The sequence below is a fragment of the Stigmatopora argus genome, chromosome 15 (genome assembly GCF_051989625.1).
Source record: "Stigmatopora argus isolate UIUO_Sarg chromosome 15, RoL_Sarg_1.0, whole genome shotgun sequence".
Classification (NCBI taxonomy): Eukaryota; Metazoa; Chordata; class Actinopteri; order Syngnathiformes; family Syngnathidae; genus Stigmatopora; species Stigmatopora argus.
Window position 1 is genome coordinate 12,617,992 of NC_135401.1, and position 24,073 is coordinate 12,642,064.

The following is a 24,073-nucleotide window of genomic DNA, read 5'->3' on the forward strand; positions in this document are numbered from 1 at the left end:
CAGGATTTTATTCAAAGCCTTTTAAATATATTTCTAACTGTCTTATTTTATGTTTGCCGGTGGAGAAAAGACTGGACACACCAATCAACACTTCAATGTGATGCCAACTCCTAAGTGTGCTAATGGGAATATTACTAATATTCCCATTAGCACACTTAGGAGTCTATATATTAGACATACCCCTCTGATGACTTTGAAGCTCAGTGGCTTGGTTTGCGTTTTCTTTTTGTCCGAGGCAGAGACTCAAAAATAATCTGAGTCTCTATAACAGGGATCTCCAACTCCAGTCCTCGATGGGCCCCTGTCTAGTTTATTTTCCATGTCTTCCAACACACCAAAATCAAATGATCATGATCAAGCTCCTGGACAGCTTGCTGATGAGTTGATCATTTGATTCAGATGTGGTGGGAGATATGGAAAACATACTGGACAGGGGCCCTTGAGGACCAGAGATGGAGACCCCTGCTCTATAAGGACAAGTACCAGTGAGGAGATGTGTCAAAGATTGTGCCGTTCACCGTGTCACCCTTTCTTTAGCGTTGATTTGGTAAACTTGGGTGGACCCTTAAGAGAAGCAAGATACAAAATTAATAGGTTTAGTACACATGACATGAAATAAAATAACCTGAAACACAGGTCTTACCTCATCCACAACTTCTGCCTTGACTTTTGTGGTCTTCTCGTTGATTTTGACAGCTTTCACCTCCTCCACCGTCTCCGGGGCTTTAAACATCTACAAAACACCACAGCGTGATTATGTAATTGCTCATTTAACCATTTTGTTGCACAAATGAACCACATTCATTTCCCAAGTTATTTCATCCTGGATGAATTTTTCCAGTCAATCATTTCAAATCCATCCATTTATTTAAAAATAAATATCCCAAAAAGTCATCATTGCTTCCGTTTTTCTCTTCTTACACGGAGGAAAAAAAAAGTTATTTTACCATATGTTTAAACCTGAGTCAAAAATGACCCCTCCACTATTGTTGAATGAATGTCTCACTTGGGGTTTGTCAAAACCACATTTAAAACTAAAATTGAAAAGGTCCAAGCCCTGAGGTCTTCCTTTAAGAAAGTGAAGGGGAAAACAAGCCCAGGGTAAAGGTACGTATATATAGTAGTATATGTTTTGACGAAAGTTTGGCGACACTCTTTTTCCTTGTCGACGATAATGTCAAATATTTATTCATCTTATTAGACGTGCTTCATAACTGAGCAAAGAATACCCCGAGATTTGGTACAAACGTAAAGCTGGCATGCAAAATGACTTGAATAGCTGGACATCGTAAGGCTTTTTCTTTAAAAAAAAAAAGTGGTCTATGTAAAGTAAAGCTTTTATTTGTTTAAAAAATAAATACTATGTATATATAGTCAGGCTTTTTTCTTTAAAAATGACCATGTATATTAAGGGTTTTTATTAAAAAATGACCATGTAAAGTAAGGCTTTTTTATTTAAAAAAAAATGACCATGTACAGTAAAGTGTTTTTCTTAAAAGACGACATAGTATAGTAAGGCTTTTTTTCTTAAAAAATGACATAGTATTTATTGTAAGGCTTTTTTCTTAAAAAAAACGACATAGTATTGTAAGGCTTTTTTTTGTAAAAAACGACATAGTATAGTAAGGCTTTTTTCTTAAAAAACAACATAGTATAGGCTTTTTTCTTTAAAGACGACATAGTATAGTAAGGCTTATTTTCTTTAAAAACGACACAGTATAGTAAGGCTTTTTTGTCTTTAAAAACGACATAGTATAGTCAGGCTTTTTATTTACAAAAAAGACCATGTATAGTAAGGCTTTTTTCTTAAAAAATGACCATGTATAGTAAGGCTTTTTTGTTTAAAAAAGACCATGTATAGTAAGGCTTTTTTTCTTAAAAAACGACATAGTATAGTAAGGCTTTTTTTCCTAAAACAACGACATAGTATAGTATGGCTTTTTCCCCCTAAAAAAAACGACATAGTATAGCATGGCTTTTTTTCTTGAAAAACGACATAGTAGAGGAAGGCTTTTTCCCTAAAAAACGACATAGTATAGTATGGCTTTTCCCCCTAAAAACCGACATAGTATAGTATGGCTTTTTTCCTTTAAAAAACGACATAGTATAGTATGGCTTTTTTTCTTAAAAAACGACATAGTATAATATGGCTTTTCCCCCCTAAAAAACGACATAGTATAGCATGGCTTTTTTTCTTGAAAAACGACATAGTAGAGGAAGGCTTTTTCCCTAAAAAACGACATAGTATAGTATGGCTTTCCCCCCTAAAAAACGACATAGTATAGTATGGCTTTTTTCCTTTAAAAAACAACATAGTATAGTAAGGCTTTTTTTCCTAAAAAAAACCACATAGAATAGCATGGCTTTTTTTTCTTGAAAAACGACATAGTAGAGGAAGCCTTTTTTTCTTAAAAAACGATATTGTATAGTAAGGCTTCTTTTCTTAAAAAACGACATAGTATAGTAAGGCTTTTTTTCTTTAAAAAATGACATGGCAAGTAAGGCTAAGAGAGTCGGAGAATAAATCTGACTTCTGATTCTTCACCTTCTAGTTGTTGCTGTGGTCCACTGGCAAAATCATTGGGTCAGAACATGAGGCGGGAATCAGGAGTGAGTTCAATTCCACTCGTTGCAATTCTCAAATTGTTTATTGAGGTAATGAAAAGGATAAATACAACTTCCAACTTTACTGTGGTGCAGTGGCAAAGACAATGGGTCAGAACTTCAGGTGGCCTCAAGTTCAAATCAGAACTGAGTTTGATTCCACTCTTTGCAATTCTCAAATTGTTTATTGAGGTAATTAAAAGGATAAATATAACTTCCAATCACATCATTTCAGAAGACACTGTGGTCCAGTGGCAAGAACAATGGGTTGAAATTGAAGTTGGACACAAGTTCAAATCTGGACTGAGTTCAAGTCCACTCTTTGCAAATCTCAAATTGTTTATTGAGGTGATGAAAATGATAAATATAACTTCCAATCATCTCATTTCAGAAGTCACTGTGGTCCAGTGGCAAAGACAATGGGTCAGACAGACCTCAAGTTAGTGGATTTGACTGCCATGTGGGAGATGGGGTTCGAATCCCGCTCTCGTTTGACTAATCACTACACTAGTAGTTCAGTAAATGAGTAATCCTTTTTTCATTCAAATAAAGACTTAGTCATTTTTTTCAGCAAAACAAAACAATATTTCCGGTCAGCCGAAGGCTGACCGGAAGACAGTTAGGAGGGGGGGTTCCTGGTGGTGTTCGACAGTCGGCCTTCGGCCGACTGCCGACACCATGCAGTCGTTGACTGGCGACACCGGGACGTGAACCCTCGACACCCACGTCGCATGCAGGTGACTTACCCACTACACCACGAGGCGGCCCGCCTATACATGATTGGAAGTTATATTTATCCTTTTCATTACCTAAATAAACAATTTGAGAATTGCAAAGAGTGGAATTGAACTCACTCCTGATTTGAACTTGAGTCCACCAGAAGTTCTGACCCATTGTCTTTGCCACTGGACCACAGTGACTTCTGAAATGATGTGATTGGGAGTTATATCTATCCTTTTCATTACCTCAATAAACAATTTGAGAATTGCAAAGAGTGGAATTGAACTCATTCCTGATTTGAACTTGAGTCCACCTGAAGTTCTGACCCATTGTCTTTGCCACTGGACCACAGTGACTTCTGAAATGATGTGATTGGAAGTTATATCTATCCTTTTCATTACCTCAATAAACAATTTGAGAATTGCAAAGAGTGGAATTGAACTCATTCCTGATTTGAACTTGAGTCCACCTGAAGTTCTGACCCATTGTCTTTGCCACTGGACCACAGTGACTTCTGAAATGATGTGATTGGAAGTTATATCTATCCTTTTCATTACCTCAATAAACAATTTGAGAATTGCAAAGAGTGGAATTGAACTCACTCCTGATTTGAACTTGAGTCCAACAGAAGTTCTGACTGTTTGTCTTTGCAACTGGACCACAGTGAGTTCTGAAATGAAGTGATTGGAAGTTATATTTATCCTTTTCATTACCTAAATAAACAATTTGAGAATTGCAAAGAGTGGAATTGAACTCACTCCTGATTTGAACTTGAGTCCACCAGAAGTTCTGACCCATTGTCTTTGCCACTGGACCACAGTGACTTCTGAAATGATGTGATTGGGAGTTATATCTATCCTTTTCATTACCTCAATAAACAATTTGAGAATTGCAAAGAGTGGAATTGAACTCATTCCTGATTTGAACTTGAGTCCACCTGAAGTTCTGACCCATTGTCTTTGCCACTGGACCACAGTGACTTCTGAAATGATGTGATTGGAAGTTATATCTATCCTTTTCATTACCTCAATAAACAATTTGAGAATTGCAAAGAGTGGAATTGAACTCATTCCTGATTTGAACTTGAGTCCACCTGAAGTTCTGACCCATTGTCTTTGCCACTGGACCACAGTGACTTCTGAAATGATGTGATTGGAAGTTATATCTATCCTTTTCATTACCTCAATAAACAATTTGAGAATTGCAAAGAGTGGAATTGAACTCACTCCTGATTTGAACTTGAGTCCAACAGAAGTTCTGACTGTTTGTCTTTGCAACTGGACCACAGTGAGTTCTGAAATGAAGTGATTGGAAGTTATATTTATCCTTTTCATTACCTCAATAAACAATTTGTGAATTGCAAAGAGTGGAATTGAACTCACTCCTGATACCCACCTCTAGTTCTGAATCGATATTTTTGCCACTGGACCACAGCATTAACTAGGAGAAGAATCAGAAGTCAGATTTATTCTCCGACTTTCTTAGCCTTACTATACTATGTCGATTTTTTAAAGAAAAAAGCCTTACTATTTATATATCTTCTATAAGTGTATTGTTTATTCCTTACACCTCCACTAGATGGCACTTGTCTGTGTGTGAGTTATCCACAGGTTCTTGCTCTTAAAAAATCAACTCGAAGCCAGTTAGTGTGTTTTCATTCAAAACTGGAATGTATCATAATGGAAAAACAAGCTAATTTAGCAAAGCTGTGAATACTGAACACTGATATTAAATTATTACACGGATCAAGAAAACAGAAATAAAAAAAAACTCACTTTGCTGTCAAACAGCTCGACAAGCTGCACCTTTTTGTTTCCCAGCAATCTGTGCTCGTTGAGGAACTGAAACAAATAATGGAATGAGTTCTTATTAAACATAAAAAGCTAGAGGTAACACAATGTAGCTAATTTGTTTGCAAACATTTTTCTGTCTCCAACCACGTGGGGCAACATCATGCCAACGAAGTATTCCCCCGTCAAAAAGCACTCTTGAAATGAGAACTGGGGCTTCGAAAACCCTAAATGACAACGTACCAAATGCGCTGCATTGTCCCATAAGAACTTTATCAGGTCTTTCTTCGGTAAATCGTCACTTCTGAGCAGCTCTGCAGTCCACTGCCATACAGGCTCCTGGGTCATCCACCATTATAATGGCGGTGGACATTTGAACTCTGACCTCGGTCATGCGTATTAAAAATAGACACCAACATTTTTATTATTTTATGGCTATAAAATCTTTATTGCAACTACATACAAAAAGCATCAATAGTTTCCTCATACAATTGAAATATTATTAAGGAATACGTATATCTGCTTGAGCAGCTCGATGCAGATACCTTTTGGTTAGCTCTGGCTTGTCCACTCTATCACTAGCCAATCATAGTTTCTGAAAGCGATGATGTATCCCTACGCCTGCAGGAAGCCGTTGGTGCCGCCAACTCGAAATCTGATTGGTTAAAGCAACAGTTTTATCGATGCTTATTTTATGCTGCAGGGCCTTCAGAACTGATTGTGAAGGCCTCCAGGTAGATTTCTGACCCTGGCAACAAATAATGGCTTAAATGTGATTGGTTGAATGCTTAAATATGAAAACACACATCTAGAAGTGGCGGCCCGGTGAGCAAATGGTTAGTGCGTCGGACCCACAGCTCTGGGGTCCTGGGTTCAAACCCAGGTCAAGTCCACCTGTGTGGAGTTTGCATGTTCTCCCTGGGCCTCTGTGGGTTTCCTCCAGGTGCTCCGGTTTCCTCCAGGTGCTCCGGTTTCCTCCCACATTCCAAAAACATGCATGGTAGGCTGATTGGACACTCTAAATTGCCCCTCGGTATGAGTGTGCATGGTTTTCCGTCCCCTTTTGCCCTGCGATTGGCTGGCCACCAATTCAGGGTGTCCCCCGCTTCTGGCCTGGAGACAGCTGAGATTGGCTCCAGCACCCCCCACGAACCTAATGAGGATAAAGCGGTTCAGAAAATGATATGAGACATCTGGAAGCAGCGCAACCAGGGGAAAAGCAATGAAAGGAATCTGACAGACAATTTGGAATTATTTGATAAGTATTCATGGACAAAATATAATTAACATCAGTCTGTTATTTAGATATTTTTTTACGCCAGCAGAGAAGGCCTTGCAGGCCCTGACGGTCCACCACTGCTGAGAATCAATTCTACTCTTTTACTCAATATGTTCTCATTATCGTGCCAAACATTTACTTGGTCTGCAGTTTTTGTTTCAAAATGGATAGCTGCTCAGTGTCGATGTTGCTGCCCCCACACACTATTACCAGCAGGGGTCCCATGAGAGGTGGTAGACGACCTGAAACAAATCAAACACATTCAACGATGTTTTAGCTTATCATAGTTTAATTCATAGGACCAATATCCACTAACTCCTTTGATGTCACTGGTGGTGAAAGATGTCTAATTATGTGTCTCTGTTCATTCTTCTGCTGTGAATATAAAAAAGAGTTTATCTCTAGAAAATGTCCAGTTCATTTAAAATGAGTGTGGGAGTAAACATTCGCTGCCAAGCCCTCCCACTTAAAATTGATTAAACATCTGACGTTGTCACTGGCACCCAATTAATCATCTACTCGTGCTGAACTCATTTCAATTCACAGCAGGATGATTGCATGCCACGTAATTGGACATCAAGCAAACTTACCTTCTTCCTGTAATCGGTGCACAACTCCACTGTAAACAGCTGCAAGTGTTGCTCCACATGCCATTTCCACCAGTACTCGCTCCTCATCTAGCAGAAGTAAATGAAAACAACATTAAAAAAGGGCTGCATTAATCTTGACAATTTGTAATTCTCAAATAGTCAGAAACTTACCCAAGAATGTCTCGACAGCATGAAGAGCCTGCTGGTCAGTTACCACTTCAGAAATGATTTTGACCTCATTGCTTTGACTATATTCAAATGCTTTGGTACAAACAGTCTTTGCTCCAAGACATTTAGCCTCACTGGGAAGTGATAGAGAGGGAGATTACAAATCAAAATGAGACATTTTTGAGATATCCTCTGTACTAAGAATAAATTTAACCTGGTGATGTCATCCAAAGTAACTATCCTTCCTGCCTTTACTGAAGCATTCAAGCAGTCTGCCCCAACAGTTTCCATGGCAATGATGGGCACATCCATCCAGCCTACATCCTTCAGGCCCTGGACGAGCCCACAAAGGAGGCCCCCTCCACCCACTGATGTCAGCACTGCCCCAGGCTTGACATTTGGGCTCAAACTGGCTGCAACTTCTAAGATCACACTAGAGTGTCCCTTCCTGGATGTGTTGGAAAAAAGAACAGTTGAAATATTAAAGATTTGAGAGAACTTATATTTTGGAAAAGTAATAAATGATTACTGTCTACCATATCAAGGGATGGTCAAACGGAGGTACATAGGCAAGACCCTCAGTTTTGACAAGTCTAAGAGCCTCAGCATTTGCGTCATCCCATACCTGTGTGCAGTTGTTGTAGCTTTAAGTTTAATAGTGAATGCTGTAGACAGTACTAATTTCTCAAAATATTTCTCTGCGATATGGGGGGGTGGCTGGGGCATACATCTGAGACCAATGTTCCCTCTAATTTTTCATATGTTTGGGCATACAGACATTCTTCCTGAGCACACTGAGGACCACTGTGAGCAACATCAGAAGTGCTCACTATGGCCACACACCAGTATCACATCAGCCATCAGTAGGTGCATTTCTACTACCCATGAATGATCGAGTCATAATAATTTTAATGATTAATATCCATGAATAAAACATCTTAATGAATGTCACTGGAATATCCACAAATCGGACCTAAATTTTACCTTATTTTTCACGTCTGTACTGACTTTTCTGCTAAATGTGTCGACTGAGGTAGTCCAGGTTGATGGAATAGTAACAGTAATTAAGGCTGGTGTGGAGATTTTGCAAAATGTCAATTGGAGAACTATTGAATTGCGATCTTGAGGCCCTATTTATGGTATTACTATGGCATGTGAATCCAATCAATTTAGGCACCATCTGCTGGCTAAGTGTACGGGGCAGGAACAGGTCTATTTATTATTGATTCATTAAGTTGATGCCCAAATTGATATTTAGAGAGCTTTACTTTGCCGATTATCTTCACAGTAGCATGTTGATCCTTGAGTCTTTGGACAACGAAATGCGGTGTTGATGAGGGAACAATTATGGTGGCTGGCACACCCATTTTTCGGGTTGCATAGGCAGCTGCCATTCCAGCATTACCACCTGAAATGAGGAATTATGTTACAATCCAAACATTTACTGTGTGGTACCAACAGACGTAAAAATGGTGACATGAGGACACCCTAAGAATTTAGAGGTAACCTGAGGAGCACACAAATCCTTTGGCTTGTGATGCAAGCTGCAAAGGACAGAATAAGTAGTTCATGAAATACTATACTCTACTTCTCAAAATAAGTAGTTAATGAAATACTATACTCTACTTCTCAAAATGATTCATGCTTTTACTGGACATCCAAAATCCATACCTGTTGGCACAGGTATCCAATGCCCCGAATCTTGAATGAACCAGAGGGCTGGGAATTCTCCATTTTCAGATACACCGTTATTCCCATGCGTTTGGACATTGCAGCACTTTCAAGTAAGGGCGTGTTGACATGGAAATGTTCAGTCATGTTGCAGCTTTGAGACAGCTTGTACTGAACAAAAAAAAGTATTCAGGTTGTCAACATAACAAATTGCTAGATGATTAAACTGACATATAGGTTTGTATGAGTTTGTTTCATTTTTCTCTTCCTTGGTAGGTAAAAAAACATTGAGAACCGCAGTTATATTCATTCAACTTCCGTACTGGTTATACACACAAATGTCACAGGGGTGCTGGAGCCGGTACTCAGTCGTTTGGTCGCCGGTCTTTTGGTCGCTGGTCTTTTAGTCGCCCGGAAGGTTATTAATAATTACCATTTAAATCGTTGCTCAAATTCCCTAAATACAAACTGTGAATTATTATTTAGTCATACTTAATGCCCTATTAATTATTAGGCTGAAGAAAAGCTTCAAATTTCCCGTACTTTTATTGTGTTTTGTTGGAGAACTTGTTAAGACCCTGACTGACATAGCTTCTTAAAGGGACAACGCATGTACATACAAATTCTTATACACTCACACGTCGGCTCAGTGAAACTGCTCATGGCCATTGTTGGCTTTTATTGATGCGTAGACCGTGTTGTTTTACCTTGTTTTGTCGCCGGTCTTTTGGTCGCCCGTTGTTTGGGTCCGGGAGACCAAAAGACCGGCGACCAAACGACCGCACACGGCTGGAGCCGATCCCAGCCAACCACGGGGAGCAGGTGGAGGACACCAGGAATTAGTTGCCAGCCAATTGCAGGGCACAACGTGAAGAACAACCACTCACGTTCACAATCACAATGCCACCGAGTGGGAATCGAATATCAAAGTCAGGTGTAAGAACCAGTGCACCATCAGGTGGCACCACTGTTACAAATGACTTTTATTACTCTTTACAACAGTTTTCACATGCGGTTCAAGAGAATATTTTACCGACACATGGATCAACAACGTTTATAGTGATTTGATTAATAATTTTTGAAACCTTGTTTAATATTTTGTGTTTTTTGTATAACATTCCGGATGTTAACTCATTGGCTGCCTATTCCTCTCAGTTCAAACGGGTTAGACTTCCATCACCAACAATGGGAGACAATGATTTAATGAGATCATTCATTTTCTGAACCACTTATCCTCACAAGGATCACGGGGGTACTGGATACGATCAAAGCCAACTACAGGCTCCAGGCAGGGAACACTCTGAATCAGTAGCCAGCCAATCGCAGGGCACAAGGAAACGGATGACACTCACACTCACACCTAGGGGCAATTTAATGTGTTCAACCAGCCAACCTGGCATGTTTTTGGAATGTGGGAAGAAACCGGAGTACCCAGAGAAAAACCTAAAAAGCTCAGGGAGAACATGCAAACTCCACAAAGTCAGGCTGGTATCGAACCCTCCACCCCAGTATCCCACTCGTCCATCGGCCCACCAAAATGAGAGAATATTATGTTAAAATAGTTACTACTTCATTTGGATTAATGATGAATTCAAAAGTAGCATTTAGCATTTTTATTTTTATTGAACTTGTTCATGATAGGGCAGCGCGGCGGTGAGTGGTTAGCGTGTTGGCCTCACAGGGGGCTTCCTGGGTTCAAATCCAGGTTGGTCCGCCTGTGTGGAGTCTGCATGTTCTCCCTAGACCACATGTGTCAAAGTGGTGGCCCGGGGGCCAAATTTGGCCCACCGCATCATTTTGTGTGGCCCGGGAAAGTAAATCATGAGTGCCGACTTTCTGTTTTAGGATCAAATTAAAATAAAGAGTATATATGTATATTAAATTTCCTGATTTCCCCCTTTTAAATCAATAATTGTATTTTTTTAATCATTTTTTTCAGTTTTTAGTTCAAAAATCATTTTGTAAAATCTAAAAATAAAGGCTGAAATAAACATTGTTTTAGATCTATAAAAAACTGAATATTCAGGGCTTTTAATCCAGTTCTTTTAATCCATTTATTTAAAAAAATCTAAATATTTTATCTAAAATGTTCCAGCCCACGTGAAATCAAGTTGACGTTAAAGCGGCCAGCGAACCAACCCGAGTCTGACACCCCTGCCCTAGACCCTGCGTGGGTTTTCTTAGAGTACTCCGGTTTCCTCCCACATTCCAAAGACCTACATGATAGGCTGATTGGACACTCTAAATTGCCCCCAGATATGAGCGTGGGCGTGAATGGTTGTTTGTCTGCTTGTGCTCTGCGATTGGCTGGCTGTCCCCCGCCTCTGGCCCAAAGTCAGCTGGGACAGTCTCCAGCACCCCCTGCGACCCTAGTGGGTATAAAGCGGTTCAGAAAATGAGATGTAATGAGAAATCTTAATGCATAAAATAGAAACCGTACTTTAGCGCGGAATAAAAAATGCATTCGACTAATAATTAACCAAAACAAATAACCACACTAAACGGAACTCTGTTGAAGTCAACACGTGATAAATCCCAGGTGGAAGGTGTTTACGATAGTAAGGTCACTGTGGGAAAAGAAGTGTTTTCGCCGACTTACCGTGGACAATATTGTTGCTTTTTGGAGCAAATCAAAGCTGAGGGAGATGGGAAGCCGACCACTGCACACGCCCCTTTTGTATTGCGTGACTACGATGACGCGGGGCGAAGACAAGTCAGTGTGTTGTGGTGACCCAGTTAAAGAACGTGCCTACCTGACGGCCATGTTGGATGGGGCCACGTTCCCATCCAAAAACCAACGTACCGCCACTAAAAATGACCATAACTGGTTCCTTTTTTTAATAGAGGGCTTTATCTTAAAGCGTTTTCATTTGTCTGCCTCCTATCAGTGTTGTCTTCCTTTGAGAGCTGGTAGAATTTTAAATTAGTAACATATAAAACACCACACCTTGTTTGAGATTATTATATATGAACATCATGTTGTATTTATTGTTATACTCAAGGACTATTAGGTCAGTGCGCAATACTAAATGTACATTTTGTGGCGATAGCACATGAGAAATACATTCTTGACACAGAGGTAATGCCTCCTAATAATAGTTATTAGTCCGGTGATAATACTACATGTTTTTAAAGTGTTGCTTCAAAATAAAATCAACAGTACATTGCATGTAATTTCTCCATTTCCAAACTACCAAAAGATACAAAACTCTTACAAAAAACCTTCCACAACATTCCTATTTTCCTTCATGAGCAGCCTCTGCAAAGTACGAGCTTCAGCTGCTGTAATGCGAGTAAAATGTGAAATATTATTAAAAGCACAGTAAACATCAGTGCATGCTTTGAATGAGTGGACTTTGATTTTTTTTTTTCAATTAACATAAATCAGTGAAGCCAATAAAATATTTGCATTCTGCCTCTCCACATTCTCACTCAGAACATGCACATTTTACCACTCACACCAACTTGCTTCTTTACATTTAACCTCAACGGTTTTATTTTCTTTGCACCTCACCAGAATATAAGAGGAACCACTTCGATAAACCCATACAAAAATAAAATCAATTTAAATTACAAAATCCTGACTATCCATAAAATAACAATGAAGATTTTTTAATATAATATTTGTACCCCCTGATATATTGTGTAATTGTTGTGAAAATGACGTGAATATTCTTCTATTCTGAATTTCATGGAGCTGAACTCTTTTTAATAAATGGTTTATAACAGTTGCCTTACATTTGCAACAGTTAGATGGTTGTATTTTCTTTGGTGATGAGTGTGTGCAACATTTCCAATAACTCTTCTTCAGTCTTCTCTTATTGCGCATGCCGTTCTACTTCAAATCTCCATTTGTAGTTCACTCTGCCTTCTGATGTCTTTGCACAATGCAGTAGATCTAGGATTTAGGCCAGTGAGCGTTGTCTGGGTTTGATCCTTGGATACAGCTGGAAAGAAACCAGAATACATTCATTCATTTTTTGAACATGCACACAGTGAGGACTGACCTGGGAGCGAACCCTTGACCCCAGAACTGTGAGGCCGATGCGCTAAACATTTGCCTGCCGGGCCGCCTAAATAATAACAACTAAAATTAAATCTGATCACTTCCAGTTTGATTGTTTTCATTGCCACTTATTTGAATGTATTGAATGTCTTGCTTCTTCATGTTAAATGTATATTACAATGTGTTTCAGTAAATGTTTTAAACGTTCCTTTTTGTTGAAATAATTTTAATTTCATTTAATTTATTTAGAATAAATTCAGGTTTTATAATGTATTTTTACGCATGACTTTTTTAAATTTTAGTTTTTTATTTAAAATTTGTTTTTTTAATGAACCCTCAATTATTTCAATTATTGTATTAGAAATATATACCTATGCACTCCGCCAGCAAGTTTGATGACCGTGCAGTTCATCATCTCTGAAGACAGATTCCAGTGATTTATAGTAGTATTATGTGATTATTCAAACATTCAATTTGTTTGGATTTCTTCAACTTCAGCATTTGTTTAAGAAAAATGATTGTTATCAGCACATAGTAAATGATGGTTTCAGTGAGCTGTACAGTTTCTTACCCCCAGCAAGTTCCTAGGAATATATCCCTCACGATCTCCAAGTCGAGCCCACCACCACTCTGTCTCAGTGTCATCACGCCGTCGCAGTATTGTCAGTGCGTCCCCCTCGTTGAAGGTAAGTTCATCAGACTGCTGGCCCGTGTAGTCCCAAAGCGTGTAGACCAAGCCTTTGTTCATTACACCCAGTTTCTCCTGTACACCTAATATAAATTCACTTGATGAGACAAAAGATATCCATATGGAATGTATAATTGAATTGATTGTATTACATCCTCTGATTAAACTGCTATATTCTGTTTCTGTTGTCAAAAGCACTTACCATACAGGAACTGAGAACACTGTGCATAACCTTCCTCCATTTCTTCACATTTGTCTGCTGCTGTTTCAACATCACTGATTGTTTGGGCAAAAATGGCTGCCCCTGATTCTACCAGCATCTTACAGAGGTGGACACTGTTACATGAAGCGGCACAGTGAAGAGGTGTCCTGACCAAAAAGGAACAAAGAAAATGTGAGGAAAATATGACATCCAATTACTACTATGAAAAAAGTCTTCAAATGGATGTTAGTAGGCCATGTTCCTAGTTCAAGATGATGCTGCCTGTATATGGTGTACGATTTCCGTTTCTTCTGTGTTCAAGGTTGCTGTTATGGATAGACCTTCCCCAAATAGCACATGTCCATGACTGTCATATAGGCGCTTGGGATGGGCAATCTGACACGTTTAAAAAAAGTGGTGTGTGAGTTGACCAACAGATGGAAGCATAGTACAATAAATGTAAATCCAAAACCCTGCTTGGTCCCCGAAATCAACTTGGATAGGCTCCAGTAACCCTTCTAAGGATAAGCGTTTCAGAAAATGGGTGCTCGGACATTTCGTCGAAAAACGTTTGGTCCCCGGACGTTTGGTCCCCTGACGTTTGGTCCCCTGACGTTTGGTCCCCTGACGTTTGGTCGACCGGACGTTTGGTCGAATGGACGTTTGGTTGCAGGGTTGTTACTGTTGAAACCAGCTCTCAAAATTATAATCATGAGAGAGAGAGAGAGTTTAATATCTAAATATCTAATACCAAAATATCAACAGTAAACTCTGTCATAATTTGACAGCGAGCGAACCCGCGACCAAACGTCCATTCTACCAAACGTCCGTTCTACCAAACGTCCGGTCGACCAAAGGTCCGGTCGACCAAACGTCCGTTCTACCAAACGTCCGTTCGACCAAACGTCCGTTCGACCAAACGCCCGTTCGACCAAACGTCCGGTCGACCAAACGTCCGGTCGACCAAACGTCTTTCGACGAAATGTCCGGTCACGCAGAAAATGAATGAATTAAGGAATATACATAATTGAATGTTACTCATAACTGTTAAGTGAAAGAACAACAATAGGCAATAGTGATACACAATACAACCAAAGCATGACTGAATGTACAATGTGCGACATGACTAGGAGTGCTGTGTTACAAAGCAGTCACGGCTTTATTTACAGACGGGGAACCTGTAAGGAAGGGATAAACCACCTAACAAATGGGACAAGAAGGCAACGCAGTGTTAGTGTAAAAAATATATTGATTATTGATGATCTGAAGTAGCAAAGCCATATTGGTATCTATGGGTGCGTGTACTCAATCTTGTCATTCTAACTCCTAACCTACTAGATAAAAACAAGTCCGCAATTAATTCATCAGCCTTGATACAAAAAAATAAAAGTCAGGATCCGAGGATCGATAGATATTGGCCCGTTCTACATAACTATCAAGTTTGAAGACGATTTATTCGTGAATGGCAAAAGAGTTGAACTTCAAAGTTAGAGTCCACAGATTAGCACCTATACTTGAATGGTGACTTGACAGGCCTTTAGCCTATAAAAATATGGGGCAAGAGGATAGTGCTTGAAATTGATTACATCAAATTTAACATGTGCTCCCCCATCCCCACGTGAGACCATGTTGCATGAATTAGTCACCGATATGGTGAAAATTTCCCAAACAAACAAACAGGCTCCAAGGATTGTTAAATACTCGCCTATGGCAGTACTCAATACCCAACCTAGGTCCACATTCAAGATGATCGGTTCACGAATGACATTGAAGTAGGCCTTCAATGTTAGTGTCCGCAAGAAGAAAAATAACCTGAGGGGTCATTTGACAGGCTTTTAGCCTGGAAAAATGACTGACCAAAGGTACTGACCATCCATCACTGTCTGCTGCATTGACATTCACCCCAAAATCCAGCAGGAATTTCACTATGTGGTGGTGGCCAGCACAGACAGCATTGTGAAGAGGAGTAATGCCTTCATCATTTGGCATACTGGGATTTTCCACCTGAAAAAGGTATTAGGGACATTTAAAAAAATGCAAATTTTTACCCAGGATGTCAATTATTGACGCTAACGAAACGGCTCGTGTACACTGATCATTAAATTAGATTAGTAGATTAAACTTTATTCATCCCATACTCGGGAAATTCCCTTTGTTGCATGTGGGTTCATAATAAAATTTTAGCTGTTAAACTAGTACTATTTGTGTTACTAATATAGGAAAATAATAACAGTGTATTTTACCTCATATATAATTCTCTGTACCAGATCAAACTCTCCCTCTAATGATGCATCAAGCAACAGAGCTAGGGGGTTAAACTTGACTCTCAATCCATGGCCTGTGCGTTCTGATGAAGGCTTCTTCAGGTTGGTTCGCTTAATCTGATGAGAGTATGGTAATATTAACAAATAGAATGAAAACTATAATCAAAATTACAAAATGATTAATAAGACTTAAAAAGACAATGTCAGCGTTGCTACAACAAATATACACAACAGAAAAGTAATAACTTTAACTGATTATAATAAATTATAAATATAACGTCATTCATGTGAAACTACAATTTAAATATTAGATACTGTATTGAGTATACAGTGATATCCTTTACCTTAGGTTTTGAAGGTGGAGCAGGTGGTGATGGTGATGAACTTGTCATGCTGTTGGCTGGACTATCACTGCTTTGATTGTTATTCTGATCTTGTGACTTATCAGGTGATGGGGGAACATTAGGTTGTGAGGATGGGGACTCATTCTTGATCGTCTCAGACGTGGTGGGCACCTCCATGGCAGCAGCAGGCAATAAGTGAGGGCATTCTAAGTTCAAGTTTTGTACTTCAGCATCTTCTTTTGCCAAGCTAGCATCCTTTTCACTTGATTCTAGAAACCCCTCAGCTGAATGGATGTTGTCCAGATCACTTATGATGCATTCAGGCTGGTAGAAAGGATTGCCTAAAATAAAATAATAACAACAAAATGCTGTTGTATATTGACTCCTGAACCATAACATATTATGATTGATTGATTAGAACCACTGTGGTCAGGTATTATTGTCCTACCAGAAACGCCTTCCATGCCTCCAGCCAAGGTGTTAAACCTGTAGATCACATTCATACTTTTCAATCTACAACCTTTCAATAAGGATGATCAAAACAAGGCGTATACAATAGGGTGGAGCTCGTTGCAAACCTCTGGTACAGTAGTTTTTGGATGTTTGGCCCTTGTGGACCCTCAGGTTCAGTAATCGAACTGCGCTTCTTCAGAGGTCGCGGGGCATTGCTGAGACGACGGCGGAGGACTTCCAGATCAGCATCATTTTGGTAGCGTAGTTGAGAATGGGCTGAAGACATTGGGTAGAACATAATCTAATGTTAAATGTTGTTGCTAATGCCACAGTGACTTTTGCTTATTCATCAACACATTGTCTCCCATTAACCACACGTCACAATCAATCACAAGAGCCAAAAGAAAATGGTATTGGTGCAACACTATTTGTGACTTCTAACCCATAACTATCCAAGGGCCTCTCATGCTAGCCTTGGCTCGTTGAAGAGTATGTACCATTTTAAACTGGAAGTTGTGATTGGCTTTTACCCAGGTGAAAAAAAGCATTGCTCACAAAAGTGAACCCAAGATAAAACAATATCATTGCGTTATCTCTTGATGAAATAAAATAAAATTCTGCACTGCAGTAAAGAAACTGCATAAATCAAATTTTGGAGCACGAGAACATTTCAGCACCTTAAAAGAGCTATATGTTAGAAATGCACTATTATTTTTCACAAAACAGCACTAATATGTCAACACGCTCGAGAAACATGTATTTTGCAAATACTTGTTAGATGGTGAAGGTTAGATTTTCCCATTTGAAAGGTCAAAAGTGAGCCCAGTAAAGTTGTTGTTGTTCTAATTCTGTTTACTACGGATGTCCACCCTCCAGCAATTAACCAATTACAAGATCAGCTTTGTGTCTGCATCTAGATAATCTGTAGGCGACTTAAACTATTTTTTTGACTGCTACAATTTTAACAAATAGTCTGAATTGACAGCAGGAACTTGCTACCAATCTCAAATGAGTTGTAACAAAATGAGATATGTGACAAGGATATTTATTGAAGATGCCTTCAATCGATGGAGTGAAAATTAAGAAAAGAAATTGACAAGGGACAATTTCTCCTGAACAGGTAAAGTACTTGTGAGTTTTCCTATATTGCTTTCATCTATCGTAAACTGAAATTTAAAATATTTGCAAAGTTAGCATCCTCGTACCTAAATCTGTGGTAATTAAGGGAGGGAACGGTAGCCCCTCTGAATATGTTGGAAGGTATATGAAATCAAAATTAATTAGAAATAAAATCGTCTTTTTGGATGCTGTCAATGCATTATCAAATGATATATAGTCTGCTTATATGTTAAAATCTACGGTAGTTCCTCTCCGATCATGGCAATAGAAACTAACCTGGACCTTGTAACTCATCTGCTTTAAAAATGAATTCATAAATTTTCCGAACTGCATATCCTCACAAAGGTCGCGGGGGGTGCTGGAGCCTATTGCAGTTTACTATGGGCACCAGGCGGGGGACACCCTAAATCTGTGGCTAGCCAAACCTTTAAAAATGATTACGGTATTTATTTGTGCACGGACTTATCCCTGGTGCAATTTGAAAAGTTTATGTTTGAAGACTGCAGCATGTAATCATTTCATTTTTGGTATGTAAGAGACATGTTTGTAGAGTGTACATCTGTATATTTACATGATCATTGCTAACATTTGTGTGTTGTTTTTTAGTCTCTGTGATACAGAACTCAGACCAAGTGCAATCTCACCAAAAAGTAGATTGCGAAGTGCTTATCTGGCAACCCAAAGGGGACAGAGATGCTGTGTCTGTCAATATTTTGAGCTTGATTGCAGTACCATTTTTGGCCGCCAATTGACATATGGTTCTTTTAAATAAAAATGCCTGAGTTATGGTCAGAACATTTCACAGGCTGGGGCGATATGTTCGGTGAATTATACTTGTATCAAGACCCGATACCAATAAAGGATCAGATCGGCCCCATCTGTAGGTGCGTGGGAATGACTGATACCTCTGGTATTACCTACCAACTGGAGTTAACTTTGTAGGACTGAGCGGACGAGGAATGTTGTCAACGCTTGGAGGTGGTATGATTTGCCGTTCCATTGTCTCTTCTCCTCCAACTCCTTTCATTTCTTCCTTTTCTGTCATATATTCTCCTGTTTTTATTCCTCCACCATGGAGAAAAGGAATAGGGGATGGGGATGTGGAAGACGTGGGCAGAATGGGTTTCCCATAGACTGTGGGGTAGAAAGGAAAATTGTAAAAAAACAATAATAATACAAATTGAATACAGTCTGATTTAAAAAAACATTTACTGTTAGAAAAAAACTAGTATGTGTATTACTTATTTGTAATTCATTGTTACTTGCCCGCTTTAACAGTAGCCCTGTTGCTGAGTGAGCCATAGTTCTTAGCCTGAGGCTGCTGGAGATACATGCTGTAGATGGAGCTGCTGTTCATTGTAGCAGGACCTTTTCTAGGTGACTGAGGTCTGGATGGATGGTCAGGGACATAAGGACGTACAGCCACCGCTGGAGGAGGATCTGTTCGTTCACTCTGAGGTGGCAATGGTGACGGCTGGGAGGGAGTGTTACAGCCTATGAGAAGAGACAACAGACATTACCTGGACCACAGCTTATGTGATAAAGCCAGAACATAAGTAAAGATAGCATACTGACGATGAGATTGTGAAAACTGCATCGCAATATACAGTAGCTGTGGTCTTACTCTCTCTGTGATACACTGTTACTACGACTATGTACTTTTTGATGGTGATGGTTGGCCACTGAGTCTAATATTACCTTGGTTTGAGTTTGGAGGGACAGCAATACGGTGTTGAATTTGCTGTAAAGAGGAAGAGGAGGTTGAAGAAGTTGAAGTGGAATTTCCAGTACTGGATCGGGGCCAGACCAATGTGCCAGGAGCAGATCGAGGCAGGGAGCTGGTGGAGCAGTGATTGCCTGCTGCTTGGTGGGTGGCGCTGGGATAAGTGCCATAACCAGATGGAAGATTCTGATGAAGAATGAAAAGAAATAGGAAACACAATGTAACCCATCATGCCTCTGAGGACCTTGCTTTGTGTAAGGGAACAACATTGTTTGAGCATTCACACACTCTCATCATTATGGATCTTATCACCTAGAAATGGATTCAGCATAAAACAGCATGTATTGCTGTTTGCTTTCTACAAGATGTTTGAACATACATGACGAAATTACTAATTGTCAAGTCAGAGGTCATTAATGTTTCCCTCTGGGAGTTGAGCATAAACCATTGTCACGCTATACGTGTGATTTGATGGTTTGAATTGTAGTGTATTAATCATGCAATGTCTTTAAAGTGTACCTGTTCTAAACTGTTGGTCCTCCAATTAGACACATTTTTGCCAGTGGTAGGCCACAATGCTTCATTGGCTGCAATGCAAGAAAGATAACAAGTTATACAAGTTTCTACTATGGACAACCAGATTTAAAGACTTATTAACTCTCGGGTTAGTGTAAAAATAATGAGAGGGCATCCAGACAAGAGCAAGCAGAACTATAGCTCAAAGACTGCTTATATTTTAGAAGAACATTGCACAATTGAATGATAGAACCTCTGGGACAAACCCCATCAAGTAACTTTAATTTGTTTTAACAAGGCCAACATTCAGTTGACAAGGTTAACAGTTTGTTATGTTGAAGCACACAAAGACCACAGAACCTTCCACAATCTAAAACAGCTCTTTAGTCACAGCAAACACAAACTTCAGTATGCTTAACTTATTGGCTGGAATTAACAGTCCAAGATGTTGCATCTATTTTGACTGGAAGCGATCGTTAAATCCCTGCCAACAACCTCAATATAATTGGATTTCATGTCTAGCGCCATCAATGGCAGTGAAACATGATCACTCAGATCAAGCCAACACAGTACAAATGGATTTGATGGCTATCACTGTCAATTGCAGTGAATGAGTGAAATAGCCTATGATGAGATGATATAAGCACTGAATATAACAATATGTAACAATTACCAGTCAGACAGAAGATAAAGGTAATGGTGTTATTGGCCAGGGGTCTCAAACATGCGGCCCATGGGGGTATTTTCTAACCTGCGCAAGATTTTTTTAAATTAATCACTTACAGTACTAGCTTTCAGTTGTGTTTGTCAGAAAGTTAGCTAAAGGGAAAGAGTGACTATTGAAACATAATTTGAAAGTGACAGCAGGTGTAGGAAAATATATAAAAAGGAAACATTATTCTGTCACTCTGACATCTCCCTTTAAAAATCTGTAGTAAAGCAAAAGGTAAGGTAAAGTAAAATAAAAGATGAGTTGAGTATGAATATGCATTTTTAATGAAAAGTTGAATGATCATATTTTAATCAGTGCTAATGCAACAGCTAGGTATGCAATGAAATGATTTAAAACTCTCACCGTCTCCACAGTGTTGAAGTTACATTAATGTCTGACACAGTGGTTGAACCCGGGATAAGTGGCCTTGTCCGTCACTAATTCTTGGTCTATATAGTGTATACATGCTGCAATAAAAAAATGTAAACTACTGTTTTATGTATCTTGTAGTGGAAAAGTACCATATTAAAAAACACAGCCCTCAACGTCAAATATTAATCTGAGCAGTGTTATCTCAGCATTTGGCACAGTTTTCTGCAGTGCAACCACGTAACAGTACTAGCACAGATTAATACGTATTATTTACTAAGTCCTTTGGCCTGTAAGATCAGATGCACAACATTTTGGACTCCATTGCACTATCCTGCTGACATTATGATGAAAACAGTCACAACAGGAAGCAAGAGTCAGCTTTAGGCAGGGCAGAAATTTGGCTATCGACCTTGTAACCCAGATTAAAGTGAATTATTCCACAGTACTGGCCATTACATTATTTCGTACATGCTGAGGCTTCTATTTTTTTGTAATGTCGCTTTCTTATTGTTTTGTGAATTTAAATGTGTTTATCAGTTAGTAGATATACAATCCATTTGAATTGGGAAGCTGGAAGACAATGAAAGTTTGTGTATTCACCGCCAACCCTCCTAATTCAAATGGATTGGACATCTAGCACTGTTAATGGCAGCAGATAAATTCAAATTAAAGTATGTTATATTTGGGCAAGATCTACAGAAGAGCTTGCTGATGATGGGAAACATTAACTAAACTTAGCATGCCATTCTAATTGCTATTGTTAAAAATACTTTATTTTTAGAAAGATTAGCAAACATTCCCTTTGAATATGAACCAGGCATTGCATGTTTTGAACCTTTTTTCTTTCCAAGGATTAGTTTAAGAGAATGGAAATAGGATTTACAGTTTTAGGTAGTTTTGTGCCTATCACCTATCACTATTGGAGCATTTATTTCACAAAATACCATGAAATAATAACTTGGCAAAATATTATACATATATTATGTTAGTTTCACCCATTTTCACTTAATTTAATTTATAATATAATTTAAAAACTGACCTGCCCCAAATGTGCAATATATCAAGTAGTGCTGCATCCTAAAAATCTTGTTTAAACCGAAGCAATACAGTAGTATACATATTTCTGCTCAAATGTAAATTGATATATCTAATTGTTTACTAATGCTTGTGACTTGTGGTTTTGACTTTTGAGAATGATGTATATTAAGTGAGCATAATGTCATTGTCATAATAAAGAATTGAAATTGATTTAGGAACAAATTGTTTTGTCTGTGTTGATTATACAAGCACATGTTGCTATTTTTAATTGTCTTGCATGCATTTCTCACGTGTGGTAGGGGAGCCAATTGGCTAACTATGTAATGTGCATTGCGGGAACAGGTCTATTTATGGAAGAATGAGGATTGACATATCAAATGTCGATTTAACGTTCTATGTCATGTGTTCAGTTTATAATTTCATAGTGTACATGACTAGTTTTAGGTATAAACTAACCAATGTGAATGAAAAAGCACTATGTACTTTGTATGGTCATGCTGTAAAATTATTGGAACTTCCTTTGATTTACTGAGTGCCTCTGTGCTTGTAGTTTGTCGATGTGATTTACAACTCTTTAGTTCCTACTTGATGTAAGCCAAGACCATAAATAACTCTGTGGCATTTGCTTTGGCATTTAAGATTACAATGGAATGGCTGGAGTAAAGGATATAATCCTTGATCTCAAAACTGTGAGGCATCGTGCGAACAAATAAACTACCATACTGACCCTAACAAACTTATAGCCCAAATATGATTTTTGCACATTTATTAATTTTCTGTACCGGGGGGAGATGGTGTCCTGGAGCCTCTCCCAGACAACTGTGTGCACGAGGTGGGGGACACCCTGAATTGGTGGTCAGCCAAGCGTGGGGTACAAGGAGATGGACAACTATTCACGCTCACTCAACTTCGAGTGTTCAACCAGCCTACCCTGCATGATTTGGGGATGTGGGAGGAAACTGGAGTACCCGGAGAAAACCCACACAAGCCCGGGGACAACATGCAAACACCACACAGGAAGATCCGAACCTGGGATTGAACCCTCACTCTCGGAAAAGTGAGGCCAACGCGCTAACCACTTTTTCAGTGGACGGCCGGTTAATAAATAAAAAAAGTGAGTTTCTTCTTTCAAGACTCACTGTTGTTACTCTTGTCCTCTTGAAGAGAATGAGGGCACTCGCATAAGTCATTCGGCTCTGACAGGATGATGTCTAAATCTGACACTTTCCACTTGCTGGGAGGCTTTCGGATGCCAATCTTGTTCTCGTCTGTATGACCACACCAATAGCCACAATAACAACCACAAAGCACAATCAACAGGGCACTCATCGGAACAAATGATGGAAACAGGACCAAAATGGCAACAGTTGGAGGCAATTTTGGGAAAGGATGTCATTCCAGCAACAGTGGCAAACAATCACATTGAGTGATAACACAAACAATAACAAATGAAAAAGGACAAAAGGAAAAGGAAGAACGAAAGAGACAGAAAATCAGCAAGTTAGAAAATTGCCAGATATCATAGAAAGAAACCTCTAATGCTGTAGGGAATAATTGATAACCAACCTGATTGGGAGCGGATGTGACTAATCTGTGAGGGCTTCGGTGGCATATCAGGTGACAGGTTGTACCCTGCTTCCTGTACCCCTTCAAGTGGAGCCTGAATGTAGGGGCAGACAGCAGCCACTCGGCCTGAGTCGCCACCACATGGACGCGAAGAGCTGTGAGGTGAAGGCGGGCCCCCTCCATTCATGCGGTTCAACTACAAGATAGAAAGTAAGATATGAAGCAGGTAAACAAACAGTCATCTTGAA

The 24,073-nt window shown here is 39.2% G+C and overlaps 2 protein-coding genes across 9 annotated transcripts in view; both read right to left on the reverse strand.

Annotated features, from left to right (window-relative positions):
• Positions 1-153: 153 nt before the first annotated feature.
• Positions 154-8,993, reverse strand: sdsl (serine dehydratase-like). Of its 2 annotated transcripts, XM_077620511.1 has the most exons (11): positions 8,823-8,993; positions 8,659-8,695; positions 8,420-8,559; positions 7,688-7,776; positions 7,366-7,599; positions 7,155-7,285; positions 6,984-7,070; positions 6,533-6,635; positions 5,100-5,165; positions 644-733; positions 154-564 (listed from the first exon to the last, which is right to left on the reverse strand). In XM_077620511.1, the coding sequence occupies exons 1-10, from the start codon at positions 8,967-8,969 to the stop codon at positions 700-702; spliced, it is 1,068 nt and encodes a 355-aa protein (XP_077476637.1). In that variant the 5' UTR covers positions 8,970-8,993; the 3' UTR covers positions 154-564; positions 644-699. The 2 variants fall into 2 exon arrangements, with proteins under 2 accessions (XP_077476637.1, XP_077476638.1); XM_077620512.1 differs by lacking the exon at positions 6,533-6,635 and having other exon boundaries at positions 510-564.
• A 2,777-nt stretch (positions 8,994-11,770) lies between these two features.
• The window catches only part of LOC144089623 (apoptosis-stimulating of p53 protein 1-like), a 35,139-nt gene continuing 22,836 nt past the window's right edge, over positions 11,771-24,073 (reverse strand). For 6 of the 7 annotated variants that reach the window (XM_077620647.1, XM_077620646.1, XM_077620652.1 and 3 more), the window contains 14 exons: positions 23,826-24,021; positions 23,399-23,527; positions 20,141-20,208; positions 19,597-19,807; positions 19,165-19,392; positions 18,820-19,032; positions 16,905-17,055; positions 16,775-16,812; positions 16,327-16,667; positions 15,962-16,099; positions 15,589-15,722; positions 13,719-13,885; positions 13,400-13,599; positions 11,771-12,769 (listed from right to left, as the gene is read on the reverse strand). In XM_077620647.1, coding sequence (XP_077476773.1) covers positions 12,728-12,769; positions 13,400-13,599; positions 13,719-13,885; positions 15,589-15,722; positions 15,962-16,099; positions 16,327-16,667; positions 16,775-16,812; positions 16,905-17,055; positions 18,820-19,032; positions 19,165-19,392; positions 19,597-19,807; positions 20,141-20,208; positions 23,399-23,527; positions 23,826-24,021 — 2,256 coding nt within the window. In that variant the 3' untranslated portion in view covers positions 11,771-12,727. The remainder of the gene's footprint in view (positions 12,770-13,399; positions 13,600-13,718; positions 13,886-15,588; positions 15,723-15,961; positions 16,100-16,326; positions 16,668-16,774; positions 16,813-16,904; positions 17,056-18,819; positions 19,033-19,164; positions 19,393-19,596; positions 19,808-20,140; positions 20,209-23,398; positions 23,528-23,825; positions 24,022-24,073) is intronic. The other variant, XM_077620648.1, reaches the window with a different exon arrangement.

What these genes read in the sequence shown, in the direction of transcription:
- sdsl (XM_077620511.1), bottom strand. Translation starts at nt 8,969, where the DNA reads ATGACTGAACATTTCCATGTCAACACGCCCTTACTTGAAAGTGCTGCA. An exon ending in CTGTGAAGATAATCGGCAAA is followed by an intron (nt 7,777 to 8,419) that starts GTAAAGCTCTCT and finishes AACTGCACACAG; the next exon opens with GTATGGGATGACGCAAATGC. An exon ending in TCGAGCTGTTTGACAGCAAA is followed by an intron (nt 734 to 5,099) that starts GTGAGTTTTTTT and finishes GGTGTTTTGTAG; the next exon opens with ATGTTTAAAGCCCCGGAGAC.